Source organism: Ostrinia furnacalis, unplaced genomic scaffold (assembly GCF_004193835.3).
Source record: "Ostrinia furnacalis isolate ACB-3 unplaced genomic scaffold, ASM419383v2 OfSCF0322, whole genome shotgun sequence".
In the NCBI taxonomy this organism is placed as follows: domain Eukaryota; kingdom Metazoa; phylum Arthropoda; class Insecta; order Lepidoptera; family Crambidae; genus Ostrinia; species Ostrinia furnacalis.
The window spans coordinates 1,015,897-1,043,686 of NW_021130561.1; the positions used below are offsets into that span (position 1 = coordinate 1,015,897).

At 35.4% G+C, this 27,790-nt stretch overlaps 1 protein-coding gene across 1 annotated transcript in view; it reads right to left on the reverse strand.

The window, feature by feature from the left end:
- The window catches only part of LOC114360927 (zinc finger protein rotund), a 90,616-nt gene that overhangs the window by 62,383 nt on the left and 443 nt on the right, over window positions 1-27,790 (reverse strand). Inside the window, exon 2 of the mRNA XM_028315822.1 lies at window positions 26,724-26,866. Within this exon, the coding sequence (XP_028171623.1) occupies window positions 26,724-26,866 (143 nt within the window). The remainder of the gene's footprint in view (window positions 1-26,723; window positions 26,867-27,790) is intronic.

Genomic DNA, 27,790 nt, shown 5'->3' on the forward strand with positions numbered 1-27,790 from the left:
GACTAATAATAAAAAGAGGATGTCGATTTGTAAAAATTTCGTAGACTACCAGTTATTGCTCTTTTTTGAAAATTGATGTCAAGGGAAAGCTTTGCTAGCTCTTCCTATGACTTTGCCTGTATGGATTTTGATCTATCACAAAGAATTTAAAATATTCAGAAAGTTTCAAATAGGTAAGCCATTAAATATTTTTTTCAAACAGTGTTACCTCCCGAATTAATTATTATCTTTCGCCATAATAAGGAAACTTGACAAATTATGGTCTCTCTTTCTCTCTAAAATTGCTAGTACTAAACAAATTTAAAAAAAAAATTCACTGCATTGTTAGGGTAAGTAGTAAAAGAGCAGTTTTCTAATAATTTCCAGCCCGACTGTACTAACTATAAACTTATATTTAGCAATACATAATTTAGTTACCACGTCGGTACATACCTAAAAAAGCCTCTTTATACGTAGGCAAATTAAAGAAAATAATGTCTGTAACTTTTTTACGTTGATCATTAGGTATTTACCAAGAAAAGACCCGTCATGACTATTTTGTGAGTGTTTATTTGTTGTTATAATAACTGAAGATTATTCAGTATTCTTGATATCTTATTGCAAATATTATGAAAAATGTAGAGTTTTAAGCTCAAAAGCTTTTATTCAGTACTTAGGCCCATTCCAGGGCGCTTAAACTCGTCCCAAATATAGCTTGCCCTACCACCACTTCGGGACAACATATGGACTGGTGCTGAGAAGAAGTGGCGAAAGAAACTCAGTCACTTTTAGATGTTTACAGCGTCGTACATTTTGTTGAAAAAAAAAAACCAACACTCTTATTACAGCTACATACAAGGTGCTTTAGGCGACACTTCATGAGCTTTTACCAGCAAATCGTAAGTACCTACTTCGAAATATAAAATGTGAAATCATAGATTGGACTTTTCCACTGGATGTCGTAAGAGGCGACTAAGAGACAAGTATGCGAACATCAGGCCTCCCCAACCCGTCTGGCTAGCGTAGGGAGTACCTATAGACCAAGTCCTAAATTAAAGAGCAGCGTGGGCTGTCAACCCACAAGGTGGACCAACGACCTCATAAAGGTAGCAGGAAGGCGCTAGACGCACGCCGCTATCAACCGTGCAATGTGGAAGTCATTGGGGGAGGCCTATGTTCAGCAGTGGACGTCCTGTGGCTGAAATGATGATGATGTGCTCCTGCAGTGAATAATATAATGACCTGCTGATGATGTTGTTGAAGCGCTTTTAACAAATGACTGTCTACCGCTCTTGTGTGAAGTCGAACCTTAATTTCGAACTCCTCCTATGTTCTTCTGATTAATTTCGTTGCGGGTCCAATGACAGTTTAACTTTCCCCCGGGACAAACTTGACCTTCATTGGTTGGGTTTTTGTGGCGGTCAAGCTGTAGATCCTGGCTACACAGGAGTTGCAGTGGTGGGAACGAGAGGTGGGAATAGTCCCGTTTACCGCTCTTGTGGCGGAGTTTGGGCTGACGCTGTATAGATTTGCTGTCGACACGACAAGAAGAAGACTGTCTACCTTTGAATTAAGTTTATGGCTGCCTCTGAAGTATACTCACTGTAACTCCATTGTATATTTTCATAGTGTTGAATCAGTAATAACTTTAATAACTAATATAATGCGACGAGAGCTGAGTCAATGTTTATAATCCGGGAATTATAATGTGATTTGGACATTGTTGAATTGTGCAGCACATCAAGCTACTCATTTTTGTTGGAAAATGGTACGTAATACAACGGAATAAGATGCCACGGTGTTAGCCTTGACGTGTTTACAAATTGACAGGATCCGTGTATAGCAAATGGAAAATTAGTGTTTGTTTGTTTTATGTCTAGTTTCAAGTAAGTGGAGTCACAACAATAAACGAATAACGAAATATTTTTTAAGGAATGACTCTACCATTATCGGCATTTTCTACGAAATCAATATTGGGGTAAGTCAGAAACACAAAGAGAAGTATTGTTTCTTCTAGTCTTAAAAATTAAGTAAGTCTTAGTACTAGCATTTTCCCGGGGCTTCGTCCGCGTTAATTTCAGTCTCTTTAACGCGTTTTATTATGTAGTTTTCTACTGTGAAAGTTTTTCAAAATCTATTCAGTAGTTCCAGAGCTTACTTCCTACAAACTTGTTGTCTTTACCTCTTTAAAATAATGTAAATAAACTACATAGATTCTATCTAAGAGATGTACTCTTACGTATTCCCCAAGAATTAAACGACCTACGTCATAGAGCAGATAGCCAAGTCTACTTTATCAAATCACTTTACAAAAATTATACAAAATCTGCCTTTTGTTTACATATTCGAGCCCTAAAGAAGTCAATAACACAATAATAGCTGTTTACTATGAATACATCAATCGGTCAATCGTAGTACTACTGCACTAACGGTCTGTGACTCAGAAACAGCGAAATTTAAATAAAATAGCCTTAAAAACCAGTTAAAGGACAAATGGAGACACAGTGACCCAATAATTTGATGTAAAAAACAGTTTATTATGTACTAGCTTTCCGCCCGCGGCTTCGCGCGCGGCGACTACATTATCGACATATTTTACGGAACCCTATTTTTTTCCAAAATAAAATTTAGCCTATGTTACTCGTGGATAATGTAGCTTTCGAATGGTGAAAGAATTTTTAAAAACGGTCCAGTAGTTTTAGAGCCTATTCATTACAACCAAACAAACAAACAAAGTTTTCCTCTTTATAATATTAGTGTAGAAAAAACAATTCGACGGTGACACAGTTGAGAGGAAGTAGAGTAATTCAAGTTTGATTTGTACATTTTATAATTTTTGTTTGTACACATTTAGTTTGTATTGGACTAGAAACATTTTTCTCTCATTTATCAATGGTATCAAGTTTTTAAAATACATACTGTAATGTTATAAGATATTTCATAGTAAAAATTCGACGGTTTTGCCGTAAAAAATTAAATTTTCAGTTGACATTAACGTTGGCATATTAAAATAAATACAATCACTCGGTAAAGTAAGTCTTTGTGTCAAATAATGTGACACAAAATAATTTTTTTTCTTTAAAGTTTACCTACTAAGAACAAAAACAATTTTAACATAATACTGAGCGATAATAAGAAATTGTAAGATGTAACTTTCCATTTCAATTTTTGCACTGTGGCTCAATACTTTTTACCGTGCCCATAAAACAAAAAACAAAATGGCGGATTAGAGTTCGAAAAACGAATACAATGAGTGAATCGTTGTTTTTACGAGCGGCCCGTGTGATACCGAAAGTTCTTTTTTTGAACTGCAAAAAGCCCGCGTAATTAGGTGGCAGCCATTTTTTGTCAATTTTGGGGTTACCCGGTCGAATGATAGCACGTGACCTTTGGTGTTTGAATGGAAAAAGAAAATGACCTATTTTTAATGAAGATTCTTATATTCTTAACTCTTCCAAGACCCTAAGGGCTTCATTTAAAATCTCTAAGTGTCAAGTAGGCTATGGCTTTGAAGCAACGAAACGATAACACCGACAAGACTTTGACGTTAGAATACTTCTTACTTTTACTTGCTAAATAGAATAATCAGGAAGTAACTAGAACTGTTAGGTACTCGGAGATGGTAAAAGATACTCTAAAGCTGAGTTGCACTACCTAACTTTGACCGTAACTATGTAACTATAAACGATGTTTTTGTATGGAGTTTGACAGTTTTTTGACGTTTCTAAGATGGTGCAACCCAGCCCTTGTTTCTAAACTCTACATTTTTGTATGGGATAATGTTAGTTTTCTTTTCTTTTAAAATTAGTCTAAGTATTTGCAACACGGAAATATCGATAAAAGAACCAACTACACTATTTGAAAAATAGGTTGAACTCTACAATAATAACCTAAAGACTACCTTAACATATCAACAGCAGAATATTTTTAGCAAATTTATTCTCATTGCTTATGTTTTATTGGTTCAACTTTAATTAATTGATATTTTATTCAGACTTATTAATTTATTAGGCGTTCTTGTACACGGCCTTGGGAATAAGACATGCTTAGATAAAAACCTCTTTAATATTCAAAGTAGGCTTCTAATGTTAAGTTAATACGGTATGATAAAAATTTATACTTAAATTAAATTAGAAAGTGATGTTTGAGTTAATAATAATTGGAGCTAAATATCAATAAACATTGTGGAAAATATAATAAATAATAGTTTTTCATATCTGGGAGTTAAATACGAGTAAAATTATAAGTAAATGAAAGTAGAGTGGAAAGTTTTATTATTGTTAAAAAGTCGCAGAAAAGTATTTTTTTATTGAAATTCGAGGTTGTCGGGTTACTTGCCTACATTATTGATCTTTTGATTTCTGATTATTTTATACTTAATAATAATTGTAGATCCTACAGACTCAATTAGAAACGTAGGTAAGTATCTATCATTTCTGTCTGTCTCACTCTACTAAAATAACTAGGTAAGACTTAATGGATGAGAATACCTTATGGCATTAAGTTCGCCTAGTGATAAAATTTTCGCATTAAGTTCGCCATAATACCATAAAGCATTCTCATCCAGTTTAGTCTTATAATTCTCATTATTTATTTATTTATTTATTATAAACTAAGGCCTTGCTAATGGCAACCCCATTTTCCCCCATTTGGCAGAAAAAGGAACCATTAATATCTGTTCATAAAAAAGTAGGTAGGTAATCTTAAGTCCTTATTCATTATATTTTCTGAAAAATAAATATACCTTTCGCGGTATATCTTTTATTATATGTTTGTACCTAAATGTAGTCTAAAAACCTGGGACTTGCCTAAGTCTAAAACTTGTCTAGTAACATTATTATTGCAGCACGAATTAACATAAAAACCGTCTTGGAACCAGTTCTTTTCAAGTTCAAAGTTACATCACGCATTTATTTTTAATGTTTGCAAATATTAACAAATTAAAGCAATTAACAATCTCAAAATTAGATACTTTTTATGTTTTCTGCAGTCGTAGACATAATTGGTAGAAATTATGTTTTTGGCAACTGAATTTTAATTAAAACAAATAAATAATTATTTGATCGAAAATTAGTAAAATAGCAATCGCAAGATTAACTATTTCACATAATAATACATAATTTTAATTTACCTAGATTCGATTCCCACTGGTGACAGTCTAAAGTGAATAATGAGCACGAATAATTATCGCGATTATTATTCAACTAGCTTTTGCCCGCGGCTTCACCCGCGCGAAATTTATTTTGTCACAGATCGTCATAAATTTTATAGCTTATATGTTATTCTGGGTAATAAACAATAATATTGTAAAGTTTCATCAACATCCGTTCAGTAGTTTTTGCGTGAAAGAGTAACAAACATGTTGACATCCAGACATCCATACAAAACTTTCGCGTTTATAATATTAGTAAGATACTCAATACATAATTAGGTATGTTTACTGCTTCAATATGAAGGATGTGAATGTAAAGTGTATTAAACTTGGGGGGTCCAATTACTAGAGTACCTATGACTCTATAATAATAATAATATGTTCCTTTTAGCTATGTAGGTACCTAGATTTGTCAAACGGATGATCTTCAAAAAAGTGATTTTTTTATTTTTAACATTATGCAAATTATACCATTACAATACAAAGTCAACTGTTAAAAAATACGATTTTTTTTTGCAAAAATTAGCAGAAACATGTGTTACACGGTAACTGAAACATAACATCTGATTGTGACAGGTTGTCAGTGTTGTCTGTCTATAAATACTATTGTCAAGAGAGCCCAAGTCCAAAATTAGATGTGACGTCACAGATTCGCTACCAAAACAAAAATTGAAAACCAACGCGGAAAGCGATACCGGAAAAACCTGGCGAGTAGGTAGCAGTCTCTTTGAATATGCGTCAGATCACGAAACTATCTGCGCAGGAGTGTAAGGTCATAACTTTTGATATAACTTGCCAATCGAAACTCGGCTCTAGATTGTTTGGTTAAGGTATAAATCACAATGGGGGGAGATAAGAAATAAGGCATTATAAAACACTGTGATGTAATGCGTCCGCTACAAGGTCAGCATAGACCGAAAATCAGGTTTTGGTCCCCCCCCCCTCGCCCGTCGCCGCTGCCGTGCGCGGGCGCGTCATAGAGGCGCCGTGTGCGTTGCGCTAGCTTGCTCTCTAATTTTTTGGGATTTAAAATTTTCAAGGTCATTGGGTATTTAGATTTTTTTTCACTTCCACCGTTGGCCTGATCAGCACTTTCATCAGGTGAGTATATGGTAAGATGCACGCCAAAATATTTTCCGTAGTGGGTCAAAAAATTGTAAAAGACAACCGAAAAAAATATAAAAAGGATTTTTGAATGCTATGGATATTTTTCAAATGCTATATTAAGTTTTTCAAGGAGCACACATGAATCAACTAAATTAATGCAAGTTTCTAAAAACAGTTTTCTTCTAATGGAAACAATGTACCTACTTAAAGATATATTTTTCAATTCTTTTTTTAAGTATCCATTCTCATCTTTTATCGTCAATTGTCCTCTCCGTTGATGAATTAATTAAAATTCGCAATTATGTCAATTATTGTTCCTCCATTGAGTAATACGTGTTTATGATTACCGACATTATTTTAATTTATTGTTGTCACTGTCATTGTCTGGTACGACTATCGAGTTATGTAACTTATCCTTTAATTACAATCATCTATCGCTAAGACTATTTATTACCTTGTCTCTCTTTGAGTTATTTTTTGTTTTTGTGTTAATTTTCACTTATATTTGCTATCAAATAGAAAATTCAAATTATGATCTCCTGAGACACAATAAAAATTATGTGAAGCAGAATCTATTGCTTATTCTGTGATATCAAAGTCATACTTTTTTAACAATTTCGTACGTTATTAAAAATACAACATGTAAAATCTTGCTGAAATTCAAATGGAAGCGCTTAGAGCTAAAATAAAATAAAAAAGTAAAAAATCTAAATAAAACACTTCTTCATATGAAATGACCGGCTAGCTTTGTATGGGAAGCAGCGGAAGTGAATTTATATATTTTTTCATTTTTGAGATAAGTTTTTATTGTATTTTAGCCCCAAAATCACTCATTATAAACTGAAGACTTTTTTTTTAGCATAAATAAAAATATATACTGGTCCTGCCGGCGCACCAGACACTGTCTATTCGGAATTCGTCAAAATACTCGACGCCGAACTACCACATGGCTCGCAAGTCATTTTTCATCGGCTACGAATGTGTGCGCAGGAGACGCTTGTGTGCGTTCAAGACGTTTCTATGTGAGGGGTTGATGCATCTGTGTTTGTGCTGCACGCTTTGTCGAATTTTTGTAAGGAATGGATTTTGGGGATGATAAGGTTTAGATTATTTTGCCTAGTGTAGAGAAATAATCTATTTTTGCTTTAAAAATGTTTTAATTTTTTTTTTACTATTTTTATTAATAGCCTATTTCAAGTAATTTTGATAGTTAAAGATGTTCTAATTATGAAAAAGCATGATTTAATTGACCTAATATGTATTTTTCTTTTTTAAAACATATTTATCCTATTTATTCTAATTCAACTCTCGTTAAACATTGAAGTAAGTATAAAATATAAGTTTTATGTTCTGTACGTAACGGCTACTGTTTAAAATAAATACATAATTAAGTTCCAATATTTTACTGGTAGCAACGTTTCTACTGATGTCAACTTGTTTGAGGATCTAAAATCGATCGTGCATCACCCAACGCCATCTAGGCATGATCTAGCGAACTAAAATTATAGTTCGGAGTAGTCTCGCTAGATGTCGCATTCAGTATAAATCATTAGATCTGTTCAGGATTTTCAATTGTTGATATTTGAATAATAATGCAATGTGCAATAAAATAGGGTAGATGATTATGATAATAGATTCAAAAATATACTTGTACCTGCATCAGCTACTTTAGTGTACGTACCTGTAACAAATGAACATCAAGTTATTATTACGGATTCTAAAAAAACACAATTATTAAAATCAAAATAATGTTTGTCATTTAAAATTCATAAAAGTTATAATGATTTTAAAGCAGTTTAATTTGGCTTGTGTAGTTTTCTGTCAATAAGTATAAATACACACAATCAGAAATGTTTCTTTAATTTACGTTATAACATTAGTTAAATATTAAACTAAAAGTAACAAACATTGTTTAAAAAAATGCACCAGGAACTAAAAGTAATAAAAATCCTAATTCAAAATAAAATGTGAACTCTTAATCATTACACCTCTGTAATAATAATACCAAATAAATATTTTTCTTTCTTTCTTTCAAAGAAAAAAAAGTTCGTTACTGGCTCAATAAACAGTAGCTTCAAAAAACTATGGAACAAGGCCCACCCTATAGAAAATCTTAACGATCCACCGAAAAGAAGATTCCCACAATCTAAGACTGTGTAAAATTTGCATACGTGCAATGATTAATTTTTTATTCGGCCCTTTTTTCTTGCTACCCACCCCACAAAAGCTGAAAAGATCACACACAATATGATGCCATTAAAATAAAAGATTAAATAGTATCACTCATTTGCATGCGCTTGTGAGAAAGGTGTCCCGCAAGGGACTATCCTCGGCCCAACTTTTTATTATCCAACCAATAGATAGACAATGAAAAAAATGTTATATCACACACGTACAAGCGGTTTTTTTTATTTGTTTTTCCCGTTTAACTTCGCACGGAGATTTGCATAGCCAGTTTCGCTGCCCTTCCTTTATTTTTGCATACTATTTTGCATATTAAAGTTCCAAGACTGTCTTTTCAAGTATGTTTATTCTGATCTTTATTTTAAGGATAGAGGAATTTTTAATTCATGAATTGAGGGTCAGGTTTTTTGCTATTGAGTATCATTAGTGATGCTTTTGGGATAGTGTGAGAGTCTCGAAGATTCTTTATTAATGTAAGGTGAATAATTAAAGTTGTTTGCAGCAAGAAACTGTGTCCCCATAGTAATTTCTTTTGTGTGTTTAATTGAATTCCGGTTTTGATGCGCCAGTCATCGTGGAATCTTTTTTATTCTTTTTGTTTGAATATTAAGGAGTTTTTTTGTACGGCTTTGATTTTGGGTGATTCATTTTTTAGGAACAAACGGCAGATGTTGTGTCGTAATTAAAAAATCGTGAGAACACGGGGATGCGGATGTCCGCATTAATTAGGAGCTTTGTTACTACCTCTTTGTGTTAAAATAACCGTTATATAACTTTATAGAAATTGTTAGATTATTGTTTTTTATCGGTTAAGAAATTGAATTATTGTGAACATTATTATGTGTCTTTGGTTACAATGTTTTATCGAGAACGATTAGTAAAGTTTTACTAAAATACTTATACTTGTTCTAATCAGTGAATATTTTTATTATGAGTTACAAAAAAGTTACAAACTTATTTTTTTCTAAACCGTATGTTTTTTAGTCAGTCAATTATATTGTAGAGATACTTTAGGGTAAAACATGTATTTTTTTAGAAAAAATATCTAATATTTAGGTTGTCCATGCACAACAAATTAAAATCTAACCAATGCTGCTATTGACTACATAGCTAGTCCATTGTGCAATCTTTGATTGTAACTTTAAGAATGTAACCCTTCAAATATTATATTTCGAGGGTTGATAGATCCATAACTGTTCATATTCACCGATTGACATTGACGCGTGCGCGATAATGATCTATGTATGATTTAGCATCGATTTTCTTTTATAGATCGCTTTTTGTGGTGACCGCAGCCACGGCCGGTTCTTTGTTATTGTTTGAATCATTAGCTTCCGGTAGTTCTTGTGGTGTTTCTTGTACACCAACCTGTAAATGAGACCTTGCACCAGTTTGTCGTTTAGGTGCTACTTTTTGCTCCTTTAAATTGTTTTCAAATTGAAAATAAGCGTATTATTTGTATCTAAAGCTAGTTTGTTTCTAGTAGCTATGGTTGTGTGGATTCTTGATCTATCATAAAGTCCGCAAATCTTAACTAATTCAAATTCAAATCTTTTAATTTAATAACAAAAGCCTAGGTACGGTTTTATTTTGTCTACGGTTATATGTCTTGACTTGAGAAGATATGATTTCTGTATCAATTTTATCGCCCATTTCACCTCCTTCAAGTTTTTTAGTATCGAAACTTAAATTGGTTTACATAGTAAACTTGATGAACGCACCTTTAGATATATTTTAAATTAAACACCTTTAATGCAGATAAAATCGGTCCTCCAGTTATTTTTTCTTTTATGATGTTCTAGCTATACAACAGAATTTGAAATCGAATAATTACGTGTCATCTAAATTGAAATAAGACTGTGAGAAATGCGAGTGATTAGATATAGAAATGACACAGAAAAATACTTAAAGTCAGTTAGTATCACAGATATAACAAAATTTTGACAAAAGATTATGCTACACCATTACTATCTCATTTTGTGGCCTTTCTCATTGGCTTGGGGTCTTTTGAGTATTTATTATTATTAATACTTGCTCATCGCAAAATACCATGATCTAATGAACAGTTAGACCCCAGATTAGAAGCACTTCACGTAGCCTTATTGTTTTATTACAAAGGCGTACAAAATCGGCTTTTTCCTAATCTCCTAAGAAACAACCCTTAGATAACTGTCGATGGGTCTTTTTGTTCCCTTTGTTGGATTTTAAACTTTTAACCCTTCTACCTGACTATTATAGGATTATTGAGTATTGATGCATTATGGGAGGCGAGATGGGGCTAAAGTACCCATTGAGTTCTATGGTATTTTGCATGCCATTGTTGTGTGGTGAAGTGATAACAATATTGATTTGTATTGATTGGTATAGTTATGGAAATTGGGACTAAACGGTGGCGTTTATTAAAATTGGAATGGAATGAATTGGGTGATTCGATCATTGGGTCAGATTCAAATATTGAAGTAATTACTAAATCACATAGTATTTAAACCTGTAACTCTGCTCCTAAAAAAACTTAGTGATCCTCCTGTCCCATAAAAACTTAGTAATCCGATCTAAATTAATGACTAAAAACTAATGAAATTGGATCCGATACTAAAAGTTGAGCTTATTGAGAATTTTAGTAGAGATACTGTTCGTTCGTTCGTTTCAGCCAAATGACGTCTTGGAACGTCTGTCAAATGTGAAAAGTCCGCTGAATATATTGAAATAATAAAACCGCAAGTAAACCGCAAGAAATATCGACGGGTCGACCCTCGAAGCCTGGTCTCCGTCTTCTGATCCGCAGGTTGGTGGTTTTCGTTTTATGCAGCTGTATTTTTGAGTTGTTTGGAGTCACCAACCGACCCCCGCATCATCTTTCTTCTCCGCAATTTATTCCTGGTGTGGCTATTTACACGCCACACCATTTGTTGGTGTATCGTGTACTAATTTGACATAATAATATGAATTTGTTTGTCATTCCACTACTATAACGATTCTTAGAGATCAATAACAAAGGCATGACCTATAGAGGGTACAAAAAAATAAAAAAATTAACTACATAAACTTATGTAGATAATTTTTAATAACATTAATTTCATTTTTACGACTGTTGCAACTAACCCAAGTATTATTGAAGCAATTACGTTATTATTTCTAAAAACCGTTACATTGTCATGTCGCCATTTATAAATGCTCACTGCAAAAATTATTCAAACTGTTTCAAGTAGGTACCTCTGTAGTTAGATTCCCACATTCCCACAATCTATCCACTAGATAATGCAAATATCCCTAATCTCCCGATTTCCATAAAATCGTGCGCAGCTTAAGAATTTGGCGTTGACAAATTACTGAGCATCTTCAAAAGTTTATAGATTCTCACATATCAATGTATGGAGACGTCCAAAATTATATTCAAGCAACTTCCAATCTTATTTGAATAAAAATAGAGCACCAAACTCGATAATCATAGACCTGAAAACGCGGAAGAATGACAGAAAATTTTGCTAAATCTGCAACCTTATTAACATTGGGATAGGGTAGAGAATAATGAATTGTCAAGTCCAGATGTTTGGTTGGGTTGATGCAGTAATTGGCGCAGTGTGGATTGTGATGCAAAATCATTGTCACTGTTGACATAATACCATCAATTTGCTGTTTGATTTATGAGTAAAAAGATATAGGGTTGGATCAGCGAGATATCGATAAAATGGGTTAGGGTAGTAGATACTTTTGACAGCACTATTGCCACTGCCAGTTACCTTTTTTTGTAATGGGGATGTTACCTGGGTCAAAAAGCAAGAGTTTTAATTAGTCCGTCAGTTAACTTATCAAAAAATACTCTACACGTATTTTTCACTTTTTCAAACTAATGAAAATTTAAAGAGATAAAGCGCCCCAAGTTCATAAGAAGAGGCCCGTGACGTCAACGCTTGCTTAAAAATGCCGCACGTTGTGACGTCGTGCGCAACTTCAACGCACCATAACTATGTAATTATTTGTTAGATTGACAAATAAAAATATACGTGTCCAATATTTTTTGATATTAAACATTACGGACTAAAAAAATTTTTTTAGGCAACTAGCCTATTGCTGGCCCTAGAGCTCAACTGCTGTCTCCTACAGCTTGACTGCTACTGAAACTAAATCAGGTGAAGGTTGGGTAGTCCAGAGCAATAGAAGATTGTAATAAACTTCGAAATATCGATTTCCTTTGATTTTAAAGAACAATTGAAGCTACGAGTACGTTCTAACAAAAATGTTACGTTTAATTTCGCGCTGTTTATCTAGGTCAGTGGTCAGAAAGTCACCCAAAAAGCGAAATATCATGGGTCAAGACACAGCTGAGGTCGACGAGTATGCCATGTGAAAAATCGTTTTCTAAAAATTCTGTGTTTTTATAATATTACACACCTTTTTTGTACTGAAGTTTTCATCCTTTAATAAATTCCTATCTACAAACGTATTTACCACAATATTCGTGTATATTTATCGAATCTATCGACATTCTATCGACGCTTTCCATCCCTACCCCAAGCATTAAGGTGACGGATTATCCCAAGACACTGTAGAGGTGGTTACCGACTAGCTATTAGCAAACCGATGCATTGTCATTGTAATTTTGTGTTTAACCTGCGTGCACCCTTATTTTTTTTTAAACGTTCGCGTTCGTGTCTCGAATCCGGTGTAGAGTCTTAAGTTGGGAAAGTACTTACTGCAAATATTGATGGACTTAAGTTTGAATTCCTGTACTTTGTTAAGTTTTAAAAGAAAAAGAAGCACATTATTTCTAAAGATTATAATATTAGTTGAAACTGTATCTATTCTGACATAGTTTCCGGATAAGATAGTCTAGATAGGTATACAACTAACGTTCACCCACAAGGTGGACTGACGACATCATAAAGGTAGCAGGAAAGCGCTGGATGCAGGCTGCTACAAGTGCTCAATATGGAAATCATTGGGGGAGGCCTATGTTCAGCAGTGGACTTCATATGGCTTGAATGATGATGACACAACTAATAGTTAATTGTTCTATGTCACTTTTTCTGCATAATGATTATTTTATATTTGTTACAGATTTAGTATAGAAATAGTTAGGACTTAAAAGAGGACAAATTATTAAAACTGGTGAAATGAGGGATGATATATTATAGAGTCATGTACCTATAATTTCACAAGTTAACAATATTTTACAGTTATTCTAGCGCTAAGTCGCATGTCAAACTAAAATATAAATAACTTAAATAAATGTGGGAATCGAACCTGCCTACGACCTTTCGCTAGCCGGAAGACTGCTTTTCCATTATTTTAGTAAAAAAAAAAAGTATTTTACTATCAATTTTTGTGTTATCAAACTGAACTACAGGATGCTTAGGCTGAGTTGCACCTAACTTTGACCGTAACTATAACGATAACCGGTGTTTTTTGTATGGAGTTTGACAGATTTTTGACGTTTCTTAAAGTCAAAGTAAGATGGTGCAACCCAGCCTTAGTAAAGACTTTCTGCGATAAAACTCATTCAAAGCCGGGACCAAGAGCTAGTACCTTAATATTTTCCTACCCTCTCGTCTTCACACAATCGTTTGTAAGCCGCAAGCCGGGTGTACAGTCAGCAAAAACGTCTCTGCCCACAAATCTTCTTGCGGCGACTTAAGACAGACAGACATACTCGCTAACCACATATAAGGACTTTGTTGTTCTTGGATTGGATTAAATGTTTGTTATGGGGAAGTTAAAATGCTTTGAAGGAAAATGTGTATTTTAAGATTTAAATATGTAGACACATTTAATTTTGTACAAAACAAACACATAGGCTGGGTTGCAACATCTTACTTTATCTTTAACAAACATAAAAAAATGTCAAATTCCACACAAAAAGCACCGGTTATCGCTAACGTTAATCGTGGTGCAAGAGCTTTTAATAAAGTCGTCAACTTTTGACATGTTGTCAAAAGTAATAGAAAGTACAAGTAGGTACCTACTCCTCGGAAACTGCTGAACAGATTTTTATAAAATTTTGCGTGTATATGTATTCAGTAGCTCTGAGAATAGGAAACGTCAAGTACATATATTATTTTATTATTTTTCATACCCCTAGGAGTTTTTCGTACGGAGTCGCGGGCACAGTTAGTATATTATATATAATAATTCCCACCCTTGAGTGACAAAAGCAAACTGACACACGCCGGAGCTGTGTCTGACATCGGGATTAATGGCCGCCAAGTTGCGCGGATTGTATGAAAGGACTTGGAAATGTAAATTGTTATCATACATAATGAAATGGGTGAAGTGAGACTTTATGTGCCACCAAATGGTTATTGTGGGTAAGAAATAATAATAAAATATTTAAAAACACGTTCTTCTAATCACACTAGATTTGTGCTCACTGGGATTCGAATTTCCAATCCAACCCAGCCCAACACTGTATAGGGATTAATATGAATATCGTTAAACTGATACATGAAAGAAAATAAAGAAAAAACAAAATGACAGACGATCACAGCCCATCAGACTACATATTTTATGTATATTTTGTTGCAAACTCAATCCTACTACCTACCTCTAAATCAAATATTTGATGTAGGTAAGTAGGTAGTTGTTTCAATTCACGAAGGCAAGTGAGCGTTACATGTGTGGTGGCTCGCTACAGCTACTGAGGGCCTAGTATGAGTTTTGTGAGCGCGTCAAAAATGACATTAAATGTATGACGGATTGTACAGCGCCTCTAGCGGGAAACGTCCAAAAACTAAAATTTTCATACATTTTTTCTCAGCCCACAGTTCGTTTTCCAAAAGTTTTACACTATCGTTATGTGCATGTAGTACACGTACACACACAAGTAAAGCTCATTCGCCTTCGTGAGTTGCAAGAACTATTACCTTTTTACCACTTTAACAGAGTTTTAATAGTTTTTAAACGATTTAGTTAAAACACGGAGTTGCTAATTAAACCAGTAAAAAGTCATAAAAGAAACAATCTACACACTACAAATCAATGTAAATTATGTCTGCAAGTCACCCTCGTACTTTTTCAAATAACACTAACTTTAACGACTCTTACATACTCATTACTTCAAAAGCTTTAAACTTTGCTATAAAACTTAATAACTTTTTAGTCACGCCTGCTTTGCCTCGTCAAATAAAGACAAAAGCCAATTATGAAGATAGGTATTCCTACCAGAGCCATTTCACAGTCAATCATACTATCTACGATCTCGCTAGATGGCGCTACCGTATGTAATTATATAGTATATAATTATATACATTGTGTTTGCAACAGTATAGCTAAATAGACATAAAATTGCGCACTTCCTTCATACGTGTATGCGAGCTTCTGCCGTAAAATTAACAAAATGGCGGGCGCGAAGCTTTTATAAAGCTTTGGGTTCTGTCAGCTTATGAAATAATAAGCTTTGTTATTGCTGAGTTCATTTAAAAGAGCTTTCTCAAAGCCTACTTGCAAGTAAATTAAATTGTAAATTAAAAACAAATTATGTAGAGTTTAATATTATGCAGTATTATTAAAGCTTACGTACGTAGCGTAGTGGTTGAAGCTAAACTATCTTGATCCTGAGTTTGGTAAATTAAATTGGAAAACTTTGTATATTTTGTCATCAGTCATGATGATGGAATTTATTCCTAATTTAATTATTTAATTCACAAATTAGGTAGGTAGTCTTAAGTTAGAGGTGGTCGCACTTCTGCACTGGAAATCAACTGATGATGATGATGATCTGTCAATAGCCATAAACTTTAATTGAATTTCACCATGACGTCTATCTTCTATATTTATAAAAGCGAAAGGTCACTCATTGACTGACTCAGACCAAATCTCAGAAACTAACACCTACAAACTTGAAATTTTGCAAGTAGGTTCCTTTAGACATCTGCTAAGAACCGATTTTACGCAAACTCCATCCTTAAAGAGGCAAAACAGGATCCACGCGTACGAAGTTGCGTGCGGCTGCTAGTTAATTATAATAAAAGAAAAGCTTCTTGGTAAACTAGAGTAAATATTCTTCCACGGATCTCTAAAAATGCAATTTTTAAAACGGCCGTCAACATAATGAAGTGTTGTAAATTATCAGGAGGCCCCTGATAAGCACTGTTAACGGTCGCGAGCGAAGATTATTAATATAAAATGTTAAATTGCACGCTATGTCTAACGTTAAGTTGGCGTGTGTGGCCAGGAAACTAGCGGGAAACATGCATACGAAATAATACAGATACAAATATTTTTATTTATGCTTCAACCTGGACTTAGGGACTACACATCAAACAGAGAATGGGCAGCAGCGCTCTCTGAAAAACATCAATCTTTTAAACTGCGATCTCCAACCCGCCTGCCAAGCGTGGAGATTATGGCAAAACCCTCCACTATAGTGGAGGAGGCTCATAGTCCAGCAGTGGACTGTAAAGGGCTGTTGATGATGATGATGATGATACTTCAACCACACCAACGCGTGCAGATCGCCGGCACGATCACGGCGCGATCATAGGGAAATGACAGGTCGCGTGAACTGTCATGGGTCGCGCGAATTGTCATTGGCCTTTCATGGCGCCGGCGATGGCGATATGCACTCGGTGTGGTTGAAGCTCTAGACAAAACACCGTTTACACACATTTACATAACGTAATTCATAATTCAGGAAATACAGTATACATTCATAATGATTTTAGAATTCATAAAAGTGGTAACTTTGATGAGGCTGAAACATTGTTCTGCTTTAACAGCCTCACACTAGGAATGACCTATGTAAATGAATGTCTATCCTGGGGAGTATGGCCCACATCCTCCTATTTGCTTAACTGGTAAATTCCAGTGGAGATGATAATGAAAGCGTCATCTCATTATCATCATCATTATCTTAGTCTACATCACAGGAGGATGAATCTATCTTACTACCAGAGGAAAATGGAGGATTTGGCTTACACTACCCACGCTGGCTAGAAGAGTTGGTTACGAACCACTTTGCTACGAGTTATACGGGAATACAAATATTTTCAAGTAAGTGGCAGTGGGCGAAGCACATAGCTCATAGCTCTGATGGCCGTTGAGGCAAAAAAAGACGGGAGACGTAGTGTCCGCAGGCCTCCCAGGTGGACCTACGATCTGGTGAAGGTTGTAGGGTCCTGGATGCCGGCAGCTGTGGAAATCCTTCGAGGAGGCCTTTGTCCAGCAGTGGAAGTCATTTGGCTAAAACGAAGGAACGAAATATTTTCAATTAGTACCTAATGGCTTCTCGCCACTTGTGTGGCCCCGCACTCAAGCAGTCGCGTCGTTTAATTGCGCCCGCGCCGCCCACCTGCCCACGACTCGCACTTGGCAAAATAATACGCGTGTACTCGCGTAATTGTTCATTATCATGGAAAATAATGTTCGAGCCTTCCTGCACTTTTTTGGACAAATCAATGGCTGGACTGGACACTGTGTGTTTTAAAATAATTGGAATTTATGGCGTTTTTTTATCTATTTTCATTTCTTCGTTTGTTTGATTATTTGGTGTTATGTTTCCAAGTAATTGCAATTTATTTTGTGGTAGCTGTTATTTGCTCATGATATGTTTTTTGGGCATTGTTAACTGTTGATTACACAATGGTAGAGTGGTAGTAAATAATATTTTGACTCGTGTAAATTAAATTTATTGCGTGTTTCTTCCTTTAGTTTTACTTGTTATTTGATTAATTGCCTAGCCCGTAGACTAATAGATAGGCTATTGAGGTGTGTTTGAAAGATTTATTAGTAAATCGTGGAGTTGGTAAATGATATTTCTATTTTTTGATCACGCAAGTAAATATTTAATAAAATGGCCAATTCTTCCTAAATCTTTACATAAGTCACGATGTCTGTCTAGCACATTTATCAAGTGGTGAAAGCAACGTCTGTTGTTTGTCTTAAATCCAGGTAGTTCTACCTGTTACTAACACTAGTCATAAGTTATATTTCATTTATACTTACCCATGCCATGGATCAACTGTTGTCTGATATAATAAAATCTATACTATCTATACTTCTATACTAACACGAGTATTATAAATGCGAAAGTAACTCTGTCTGTCTGTCTTGCTTTCACGCCTAAACACTGAACTGATTTTGATTAAATTAGGCATATAGATAGTTTGAGTTCCGGGAAAGAACATAGGATAGTTTTAATCCCGGTTTTTGAAACAGGGACGCGCGCGATAAAGTTTTTCTGTGACAGACAAAATTCCACGCGGGCGAAGCCACGGGCAAAAGCTAGTAAGTTATATTTCATTTGTACTAAGCCCATGGACCAACTGTCTGATAAATATTTGAATTTGAATATGCTCATGATGGTTTTGTTTCCCATTTTGGTCCGTACTTAGCTGTTAGCAACAGGAAAGTCAGCGAAACGCTTTATGCGGGCAGGTGGAATGTTCATTAGTTAGATAATAATAATAATAAGGTATCAGGGAAATGTGACGAAAATTCTATTCATTTGGTCACCCATCCAAACAATGTACTCCGATATTGCCATGATGTTCATCATCCTTCCACAAGCGATCACACAAGGTTCTCGCTTGAGGGGTCGATTGTCAGCCATCTACAAATATCACACAAAGTACTACTTTGTCGTGTTCTTGGTCACCTGTAGCACCACCTATCTTTAACCTTAACTGTAACGATAACCGGTGTTTTATGTATGAAGTTTGACAGGTTTTTGACATTTGTTATAGTTAAAGTAAGACCGTGCAACCCAGCGTAAGAGTTGATAAGGCCACTCTGTCTGTCTAGTCACTCTGTTGCCATGTCATTGGTCACCCATCCTCAAACAACCAAACACAAAGATCCTTAACTTTCTCGATCGGCACTGACCAGCGTCCTCCAATGGGCCACGCGGTCCTTTACACCGCCGGCAAATTCTCCGATCATTTCCGAAACATTTGCGACTCGCCCCTCATGCACTCTCTCATTTCACCTTCTATCATGACGTCATAGCAGCCAGTTTTCCATAGTGTTTGTGTAGTTTGCAGTCTGTACACAACGATGGAAAATTGCGTCAGCTATGTGAGCTAATGTGCAGCTTGTCAACTATCAGAGGACACAAATAAACTCTATTGTTATGTCACTGGTCACCCATCCACAACTAACCACGCACAAAGCCCCTTAACTTTCTTGATCGGTACTGACCAGCATCCTCCAATGGGCCACGCGGTCCTTTACACCGCCGGCGAATTCTCCGATCATTTCCGAAACATTTGCGACTCGCCCCTCTTGCACTCTCATTTTGCCATCTAATGACGTCATAGCAGTTCATAGCTGAAGCAGTTTTCCATAGTATTAAAATTTGTATAGTTTGCACTCTGTACACAACTATGGAACACTGCGCCAGCTGTGCGAGCAGTTTGTCAACTATCACGAGACAAGGTAAACTCTATTGTCATGTCACTGGTCACCCATCCTCAACCAACCACGCTTAAAGATCCTTAACTTTCTCGATCGGCACTGACCAGCACTCGCCAATGGGCCACGCGGTCCTTTACACCGCCGGCGAATTCTTCTATCATTTCCGAAACATTTGCGACTTGCCCCTCATGCACTTTTATTTTGCCATCTAATGACGTCATACCAGCTCATAGCTGAAGCAGTTTTCTAGTGTTTATATTATTGTTTGGAGTCTGCATACAACGCCCGTTTTCCATAATCAATCGTTGGAGTCCAAGATTGAAGAAATCTTAGTTCGAAGTCTACTGTAGTTTGGTCTCCTACCTACTTCCCAATAATGTATCTCAATAGCCGCAGTCGTTTAATCTGCTCAGATAGCTCTCCCACTGGTCACCCATCCACAACTAACCACGCACAAAGATCCTTAACTTTCTCGATCGGCACTGACCAGCGCTCGCCAATGGGCCACGCGGTCCTTTACACCGCCGGCGAATTCTCCGATCATTTCCGAAACATTTGCGACTCGCCCCTCATGCGCTCTCTCATTTCGCCCTATCCTAATGACGTCATTAAGGCTCGCAAAAACGATGTGAGGGATTACCCGACTCGTGGGGCACTCGGCTTCGCCTGTGTTGTCATTATCTTGTGTAGATATGGTTATTGGGGTAATTATTGAGAGAATCTTCGGAGGTTTTGGTAATTTTAATAGTCTTTATGGTTTTTAAGCTTTCTTGGCTTTTTGATTCATGGGAATTATACAAAATTTTCTTATCCTTTCATTTTATTATCATTGTTTGTTAAAGCAGCACTTGATTGTAATTAACCGAGTTCAAAAAGGAAGACGTTCTCAATTCGGTTGCTGTGTTTTTATTTGTCAAATAGGTTTATTTTTATTTTGTGAAAGACCCTTTATGAGTATTTTTTTAAAACTGAATCGAACGCATTTTCGTATTTAATTCCAACTACATAAAGTATAAGTACTTATTAGTGTACTTTAATTAATTATTTCTTTGAACTAAACACTTGTTCTATGACAGGTACAAGTTAAACTGCATGACACTTCCTTCCTATAACAATAGTTATTTTCTATTCACTATCAATTGGCAGTAACATTAAACCAGTCAGTTTTGTCGTAACCAGTTAAATACAGTACGTAATTATTCATCATCATCATCATCATCATCATTTCAGCCATAGGACGTCCACTGCTGAACATAGGCCTCCCCTAATGCTTTCCACGTTGATCGATTGGTAGCGGCCTGCATCCAGCGCTTCCCTGCTACCTTTACGATGTCGTCGGTCCACCTTGTAGGTGGACGTCCCACGCTGCGTTTTCCGGTACGCGGCCTCCATTCCAGAACCTTGTTGCCCCATCGGCAGGTAATTATTATAAACATTTTATATTATACTAGTTTTGTTTTATTTAATTTCGGCCTCGATTTCGCCCGTGTGAAATTCAGTTTGTCACAGAAAGACCTACTTATTTATGACTTATTGTATCGATAAATCAAATCACGTATTAATAATAGGTTATTTGTACATACACTAGCTTTCCACCCGCGGCTTCGCCCGCGTGGAATTTTGTCTGTCACAGAAAAACTTTATCGCGCGCGTCCCTGTTTCAAAAACCGGGATAAAAACTATCCTATGTCCTTTCACGGGACTCAAACTATATCTATGCCAAATTTCATCAAAATCGGTTCAGTGGTTTAGGCGTGAAAGTGAGACAGACAGACAGACAGACACAGACAGACAGAGTTACTTTCGCATTTATAATATTAGTATAGAAGTATTAGTTTTAGGCCAAATTCATGGAGGCTGGAAACCTTGAATTTTTGGATTTTAGTTTATTCTGTAACCTAATTGTTGATACGTTTGATAGAGTTCGTGAAGCACTTTCAGGATCAGTAACCAGTTTTTCGATATCTTGTATAGTTTCAAAATAATCGAATGAGATCACTTATCGTTCCCACCCTGAGTAGAATACTATCATTTCAATAGTGTAAGGTTGACATGCCCCGATTGCTTTACATCCTTAATATCGCTCGTTTGTCGTAACGACACCTCATTTTCTGTCACTCTGATATTGCACTCTTCTGCAATGGACTGTCATTTTCGGCAACTTATTGGATGTAGGGTGACCAAATGGCTGCAGATTTATTGGGAAGATATCCGGTAGAAGTGAGGAAAGTGGGTAATTTGTGCGATTTATTTATCATTCTTAAATGATCATTAGATCAGAATAGAAGCTGTCTACACTAGACTGTAGACAGCCTCTGAATCGTAAAAAATAAAACGTGTTTCAACGTCCAATTATCCATTGTTGATCCAGATAAAAAAAGACAAAACAGACATCGAGTTTTAAAAAATGTACGCCAAATTATGGTGCCAAATGCGTTCGGAAAAAAAGTAATGTTCTACTGAAGTATTTTGTTATCATAACTTATAAGGTTTCTTCATGTTTTCATTCATAAATGGTTTGCCCCACTTGATTTAATATAATATTTAACTGTGGAAACTTAATTGGTTTATGTGTTGCTTACTTCACCTACGTTAAATTATATTGTAACTGTGTTTCCCAAAAAAAAAAAAATCTTCATACACAACTCTTGATACAAAAAGTCATTTGGAACTTTTTAAGAAAGTTACTAGAACTTTTATCCTTTTTGTCGGCCTCAGTGGTCTCAAATGCCTGCCCCAACCTTCAGACAAACTGACAGACTTAAGTGTTTATAAATTCTGACGAATAGTTTCTAATTCAATAATTTTAATTAGAAAACCGTTAGTTGCATTGTTTTATTGTTAAGATTTGGCGTCAGTCGAAAGTTCAAACAAAAAGTGCCGGCTGCCGCCCTAAAGAAGGGGTCGACAACATTTTACTTAAAATCTTATTTTTGAAAATAACAGTAGTATTATTACTTTATAATATTATTTTAACTAGTATTATTTTTGGGAATAATAGTTCTAGTACTAGTACTTGACATCATGATTTAAAAGGGCGCCTTAAGACATCAATCCGATTGCTTCATGTCAAACGCATATTACAGAAAATAGATAATATATGTAGTTCTATTGTGTTTTACTTGGGAAGTGAACTTGGAGATTGGGGTTTGATTCCTAGGTGAAACAAACAGTGTAAAAACCTCGAAAGTTTTAAGAACATTACCTACCTATATACCTATTGTAAAAAATCTTTGTGTATTTGTTGCCCATTTGGTTAGTAGTGTACAGTACCCGTGCTCAAGCAAGAGGTCGTGGGTTCGATGCTCATCCAATATAAATATAAAGATTTGAATTTGGATTTCAAACATTTGTATGCAAAAAATATTGTCAATATAAAACTAGAGTCAGTGGCGTAATTTTATTGATAGCAGTGTTATTTGGGATATTTATTTTAAACTTTCCTTTCTTTAAAAACCATACAACAGCCTACCTACCCCTGCAAAACAAGCCACCGAAAGGAACCGACTACCGAGGAATCCGAAAATTTACACAATCGCAAAAGTATTAACCGATTCGACTTTTTGTCAGTCCGTCGGGCCGCATTCCCGCGATGACATTCCAGGCTCCGTTTTGATTAGAGACTGCAAAGGTTAAGTTTTTTTTAGATTTTTTGAGAAAAAATTTTGGAGGTGAAAGTGAGAACAGACTTTTAGAACATACTTATTGAATACGTCATATAAAAATGTTGTCTATGATATTGTTTTTAAATTTAAATTTTCAACAACAATATTATTAAATTTTTAATTACAATTGTAACAAAAAATATTTAAGTATAAACGCAAAAGCTTTACGAAAAAATACTGGCTAGATTTTGATGAAACTGAATAACTAAATAACTGATAACTAATATAACAGACGCAGTTTTTAGTTAAAAACTTATTTTTATCGAAATCCGTCCAAACAAAACTGTAAGTAGGCAGAAGCTACTCGTATTTCTTCGTAACTGTAAGATAGGTAGTAACCTACTATGAGTACATAGATGGTGCAAATAAATTGTTTTTATTCTAATCCTATTAATTACCTTCTCAAATTCATTATAACTGTATAAGTAGGTACAGATTACAGTACATCAACGTACTTATGATACGTGTCAATTTACTACAAAAATGCATATTCTCATCTGCTGAGGACTGTATATTTAGTACTAAATTAGTACTCAAACTTGCTGTTAGTCTAAAATCAAATTAAAGCCAAATGATTAAATAATGCGAAATTGTTTGGATATTATAGCCGAGATTCGGCGGACCGACAAAAAACGGCGATAGAGAATTAATTGCAAGGTCTACAGGACAACGGCGTTAGTACCGTCAGCAGAAAAAGGAGTATGAAATAGAAAATTTAATAACTAAAATATCCAGTGTTATAAGTTTTTTTTTTCAAAATTTACGGCGGCATTACCTAAACTGAGCGAAGCTTGTACTGTAAAAAATAATAATAATAATAATAATTTATTTATTTTCGTATAGTAGTACAAGGGTACATAATACAATGAAAAAACGATGACCCCTGCAGAAGTATAAAACTGTGTCGCAGGGATCAACGCCCTCCTCCAAGAAACAATACTTACATAATTTTATAAAGTACATCCAAATTAAGAAAAAAGCAAAAAAATTAACAATAAATAAATTTTTTACAAAAAAAAAGACTAAAAATCTACTAGGAACTAGTGAAGTTTAGTGAGTGTTAGTGTAGTGGGTGTAGAGTGTAGTGAGTGTGGAGTGTAGTGAATGTGTGTGTGTGTGTGGGTGTAACCAGGCAATAGATACAAAAGTAATACAGTTTTTTAACCAAAAAACTGTATTACTTATCATTAACCAATGATAAAAGATAAAAGAAGACCTTCCTCTTAGATTTTGAATTGCAGGAGAAATGTAATGTAGTACGACATATTTTTTTTATTTATATTGATTTCAACAACGAAAATCTTACACTGGTAATAGTAATTGGGTTCAGACTGCAATCAGACAAAAATCTTACACTGGAATAAGTGACAATATCAAATTAACTTTACCCCAAAAATTATCTACATTTGTTTGACACCCATTTAGAAACTAAGAAACGAGTTTTATACAAAATCTTTCGTTAATTAATTAACTATGAATCGTTCGTGATGCTATGTAGAATAACAATTTCAGCACTAACATACATTTTTGCTGTAAATTAACACTTATAACGACTGCATAAGGTGCATCAGTTTTTAACATCGAAGTTAAATAGCTACTATGGCAATTATAATATATCGCATGCTTTACATTGAATTAATGTGAAAGAACGTAATTTTTCTTGTACAAGATATTATTAAAATTGTATGATAGTTAATTATGTTCAATTATAGAAAGTAACATCCAATAACATTTAAAATGTGTTACACTTTTACGATTATTCTTTTTGTAGTGAAAAAAGTTGCTTTTTCTACACAGGTTTTATTTATGGATGAGTGAAACAAGTTTAAAAACAGGAAAAGTGATAAAATATTATTTGGCAGTGCTAATATTGAGGAAAAAAGGGTACTTTGGCGTATTAAACAATCTTTGATACTGACGTCATCTGGGTCGACTTTTTCAATATTTGGATCTCTAAAAAACGTTTCATTTTTCTATTTAACTATAGGCTACTATTTGTTTGAAGTCTTCAGTCATATTTAAAGCTTTATAACAATCTCTGGGGTGATACATATCAGAAAGTATCATGATGTTTATAACTACACACGCCCACAATATTTTTGTAAGTTGCCTCTACGAGTATGTTGACTAACTAACCTTAGGCAATTAGTTTTTTTCAAGTTATTTAAAATCTAGTTTGAGATGCCTAATAAATTCCTAATAAAGATAAAGATAAGGAGACATGTTAAGTGCACCTTAAGGGCTACCTTTTTATAAATTTTATTTTTTACGTTCATTAGTGCCAAAATATTGGTCTAAACTGAATAAAATATTTTTGATTTTGAAATAAACTGGCAGAGAATGCCCAATGGCATTAAGTTCGCCTTATGTTCCAATTAAATGGCATTAAAGAATAAATAAATATTATTTTCCTGTATGTTTTTGCTGACGCTACCGTCACCTACCGTCCACAGTTGACGAATTGAATTTTGATGAGTGACAGCCGGTGGCTGGTTCATTATCATTCTGCGGCGACTGCTGCCCCCGCGCACATTTGCAGGTTTAGGGTTTCGCCACATTTGAGAACTAACAGCTCTTATGTTATTATTGGTAATGTATTATTATTATTATTCATGTAATGCTAGCGACAATTTTAAAGAAAACAGTTTAACCACAAAATGGCATGAACAAATTCACTTTTAAGAAAGAAAACGTTGTTATGGTCAATGATTGCTTTAGTGTAGCTGGCCCTAAGTAAAATTATGTCAGACGCACCGTGTAAATGCCCCGTTACGATACACGCACGGGCCGTGTAACTTTAGATTTAGCGATAGCAAAGTCGTTTGTAAGGAATACTTTTTTTATTAAAACTCACCAAACTCATTTTATTTTTGCAAGTAGTCTTTTAAAAAGCTCTTTTACAAAAAGGTTATCTCTAGTTGAACTCTAGCTTAAACTGACATTTACGCCCGTATTCATAAACATTGCTATTCTCACGGCGCGCGTGGACGCACACGAACCAATCACAGAGCTTTATTATTCACCGCTCCGGGTGCCAAGCATCAGGGGGTGATGGTATCACATAGCTCATTCGTATTAACATCTTTCATCTTCGAATCTGTAACCCAAAAATCCCAAAGTGCACCAGACCAGACACGCAGGAAGATTTAATGAACGCTGCTGATAGCGGAGTTTTGGACTGACACTGTGTAGGTTTGTTGTCGACACGAAAAGAAAAAGAGAATATTCATGTCAAATATGTTGTTTTGGTTTGTTTTCCGTAGCTTGGCTTAATAAATAGGACATACCTGTGGACACATTTTGCAGTGGTACTTCCGCGCGTGCGCGTGCAACGGCTGCAGCTTGGCGGGGCCCTTGCCTAGTGGTTGGGGCACCACCAGCAACCCGCTGCCTGTGTTGGAGCCCCCCACTGGGGAGGAGGAGGACGAGCCTGGAAGAGAGGGGGTGGGTTGTTAGTGGGATGATTAAAAAATGCCACATAAGTTGGGATTTAAGGTGAACGTAGGGCTATTCACTCTTTCGAACGTTCTTATTTGAACGTAAAGCATTCTTTGTCAGTTCACTTTCGGGCTAAAGATATTTTATGTCGTTTGGCGGTGAATTACTGATGAAAATATCTGCACAAAAGACATAATTAAATATGTGTATTACCTAAGTAGTTTGTTTACATTCAATAAAAAATAAAAAACAGAAGACTAGTCACTAAAACCAATACTAGCTTTAAATTAATACTGTCTGATTGGGGGTTTACCCTCTATAAGGCCTAAGGACCAGATCATCAGATATTTAATCTCCACTACAGGAACACGACGCTTTCCAATTTACTAGAGGCAAAAGGATGATTTGGTCTACACTTGCTCCTACTCTGACCTGATGGGCTGGGGAGGCCTGATGTTGCGCATCTTACGACATCCACTGGAAGAGTGCGGGTGGTTATTATTCTACGCTACTGGAACCACACACCTGTACCTATTGTGAACGCGTAACTTTGTTTCAAACCCTAGTGGTTTTAATGTAACTTAAATGTAACCCTATGTAATTGTCTTTTTTAGTTGTTAAATAAATGAAAAAAAAAACCTAGCTGAACAAAATAGTCTTAATTATCCTTACCTGATCGCCCAGGGCCCAGCCCCGCTTCATACAACATCTGGCTCATGGACTGGTGGTGGCCGAGCCGGTCGTCTACCTTCTGGTGGCCGCCGACTGACCCTTCTAAATGATCGTCTTACCTGATCGCCCAGGACCAATCCTGCTCCATATAGCCCCTTCTTATGCAATTAAGGCAGATAGATATTTGACCACATATGGGCAGCAAGGTTCTGGAGTGGAGGCCCCGTACCGAAAAACGCAGCGT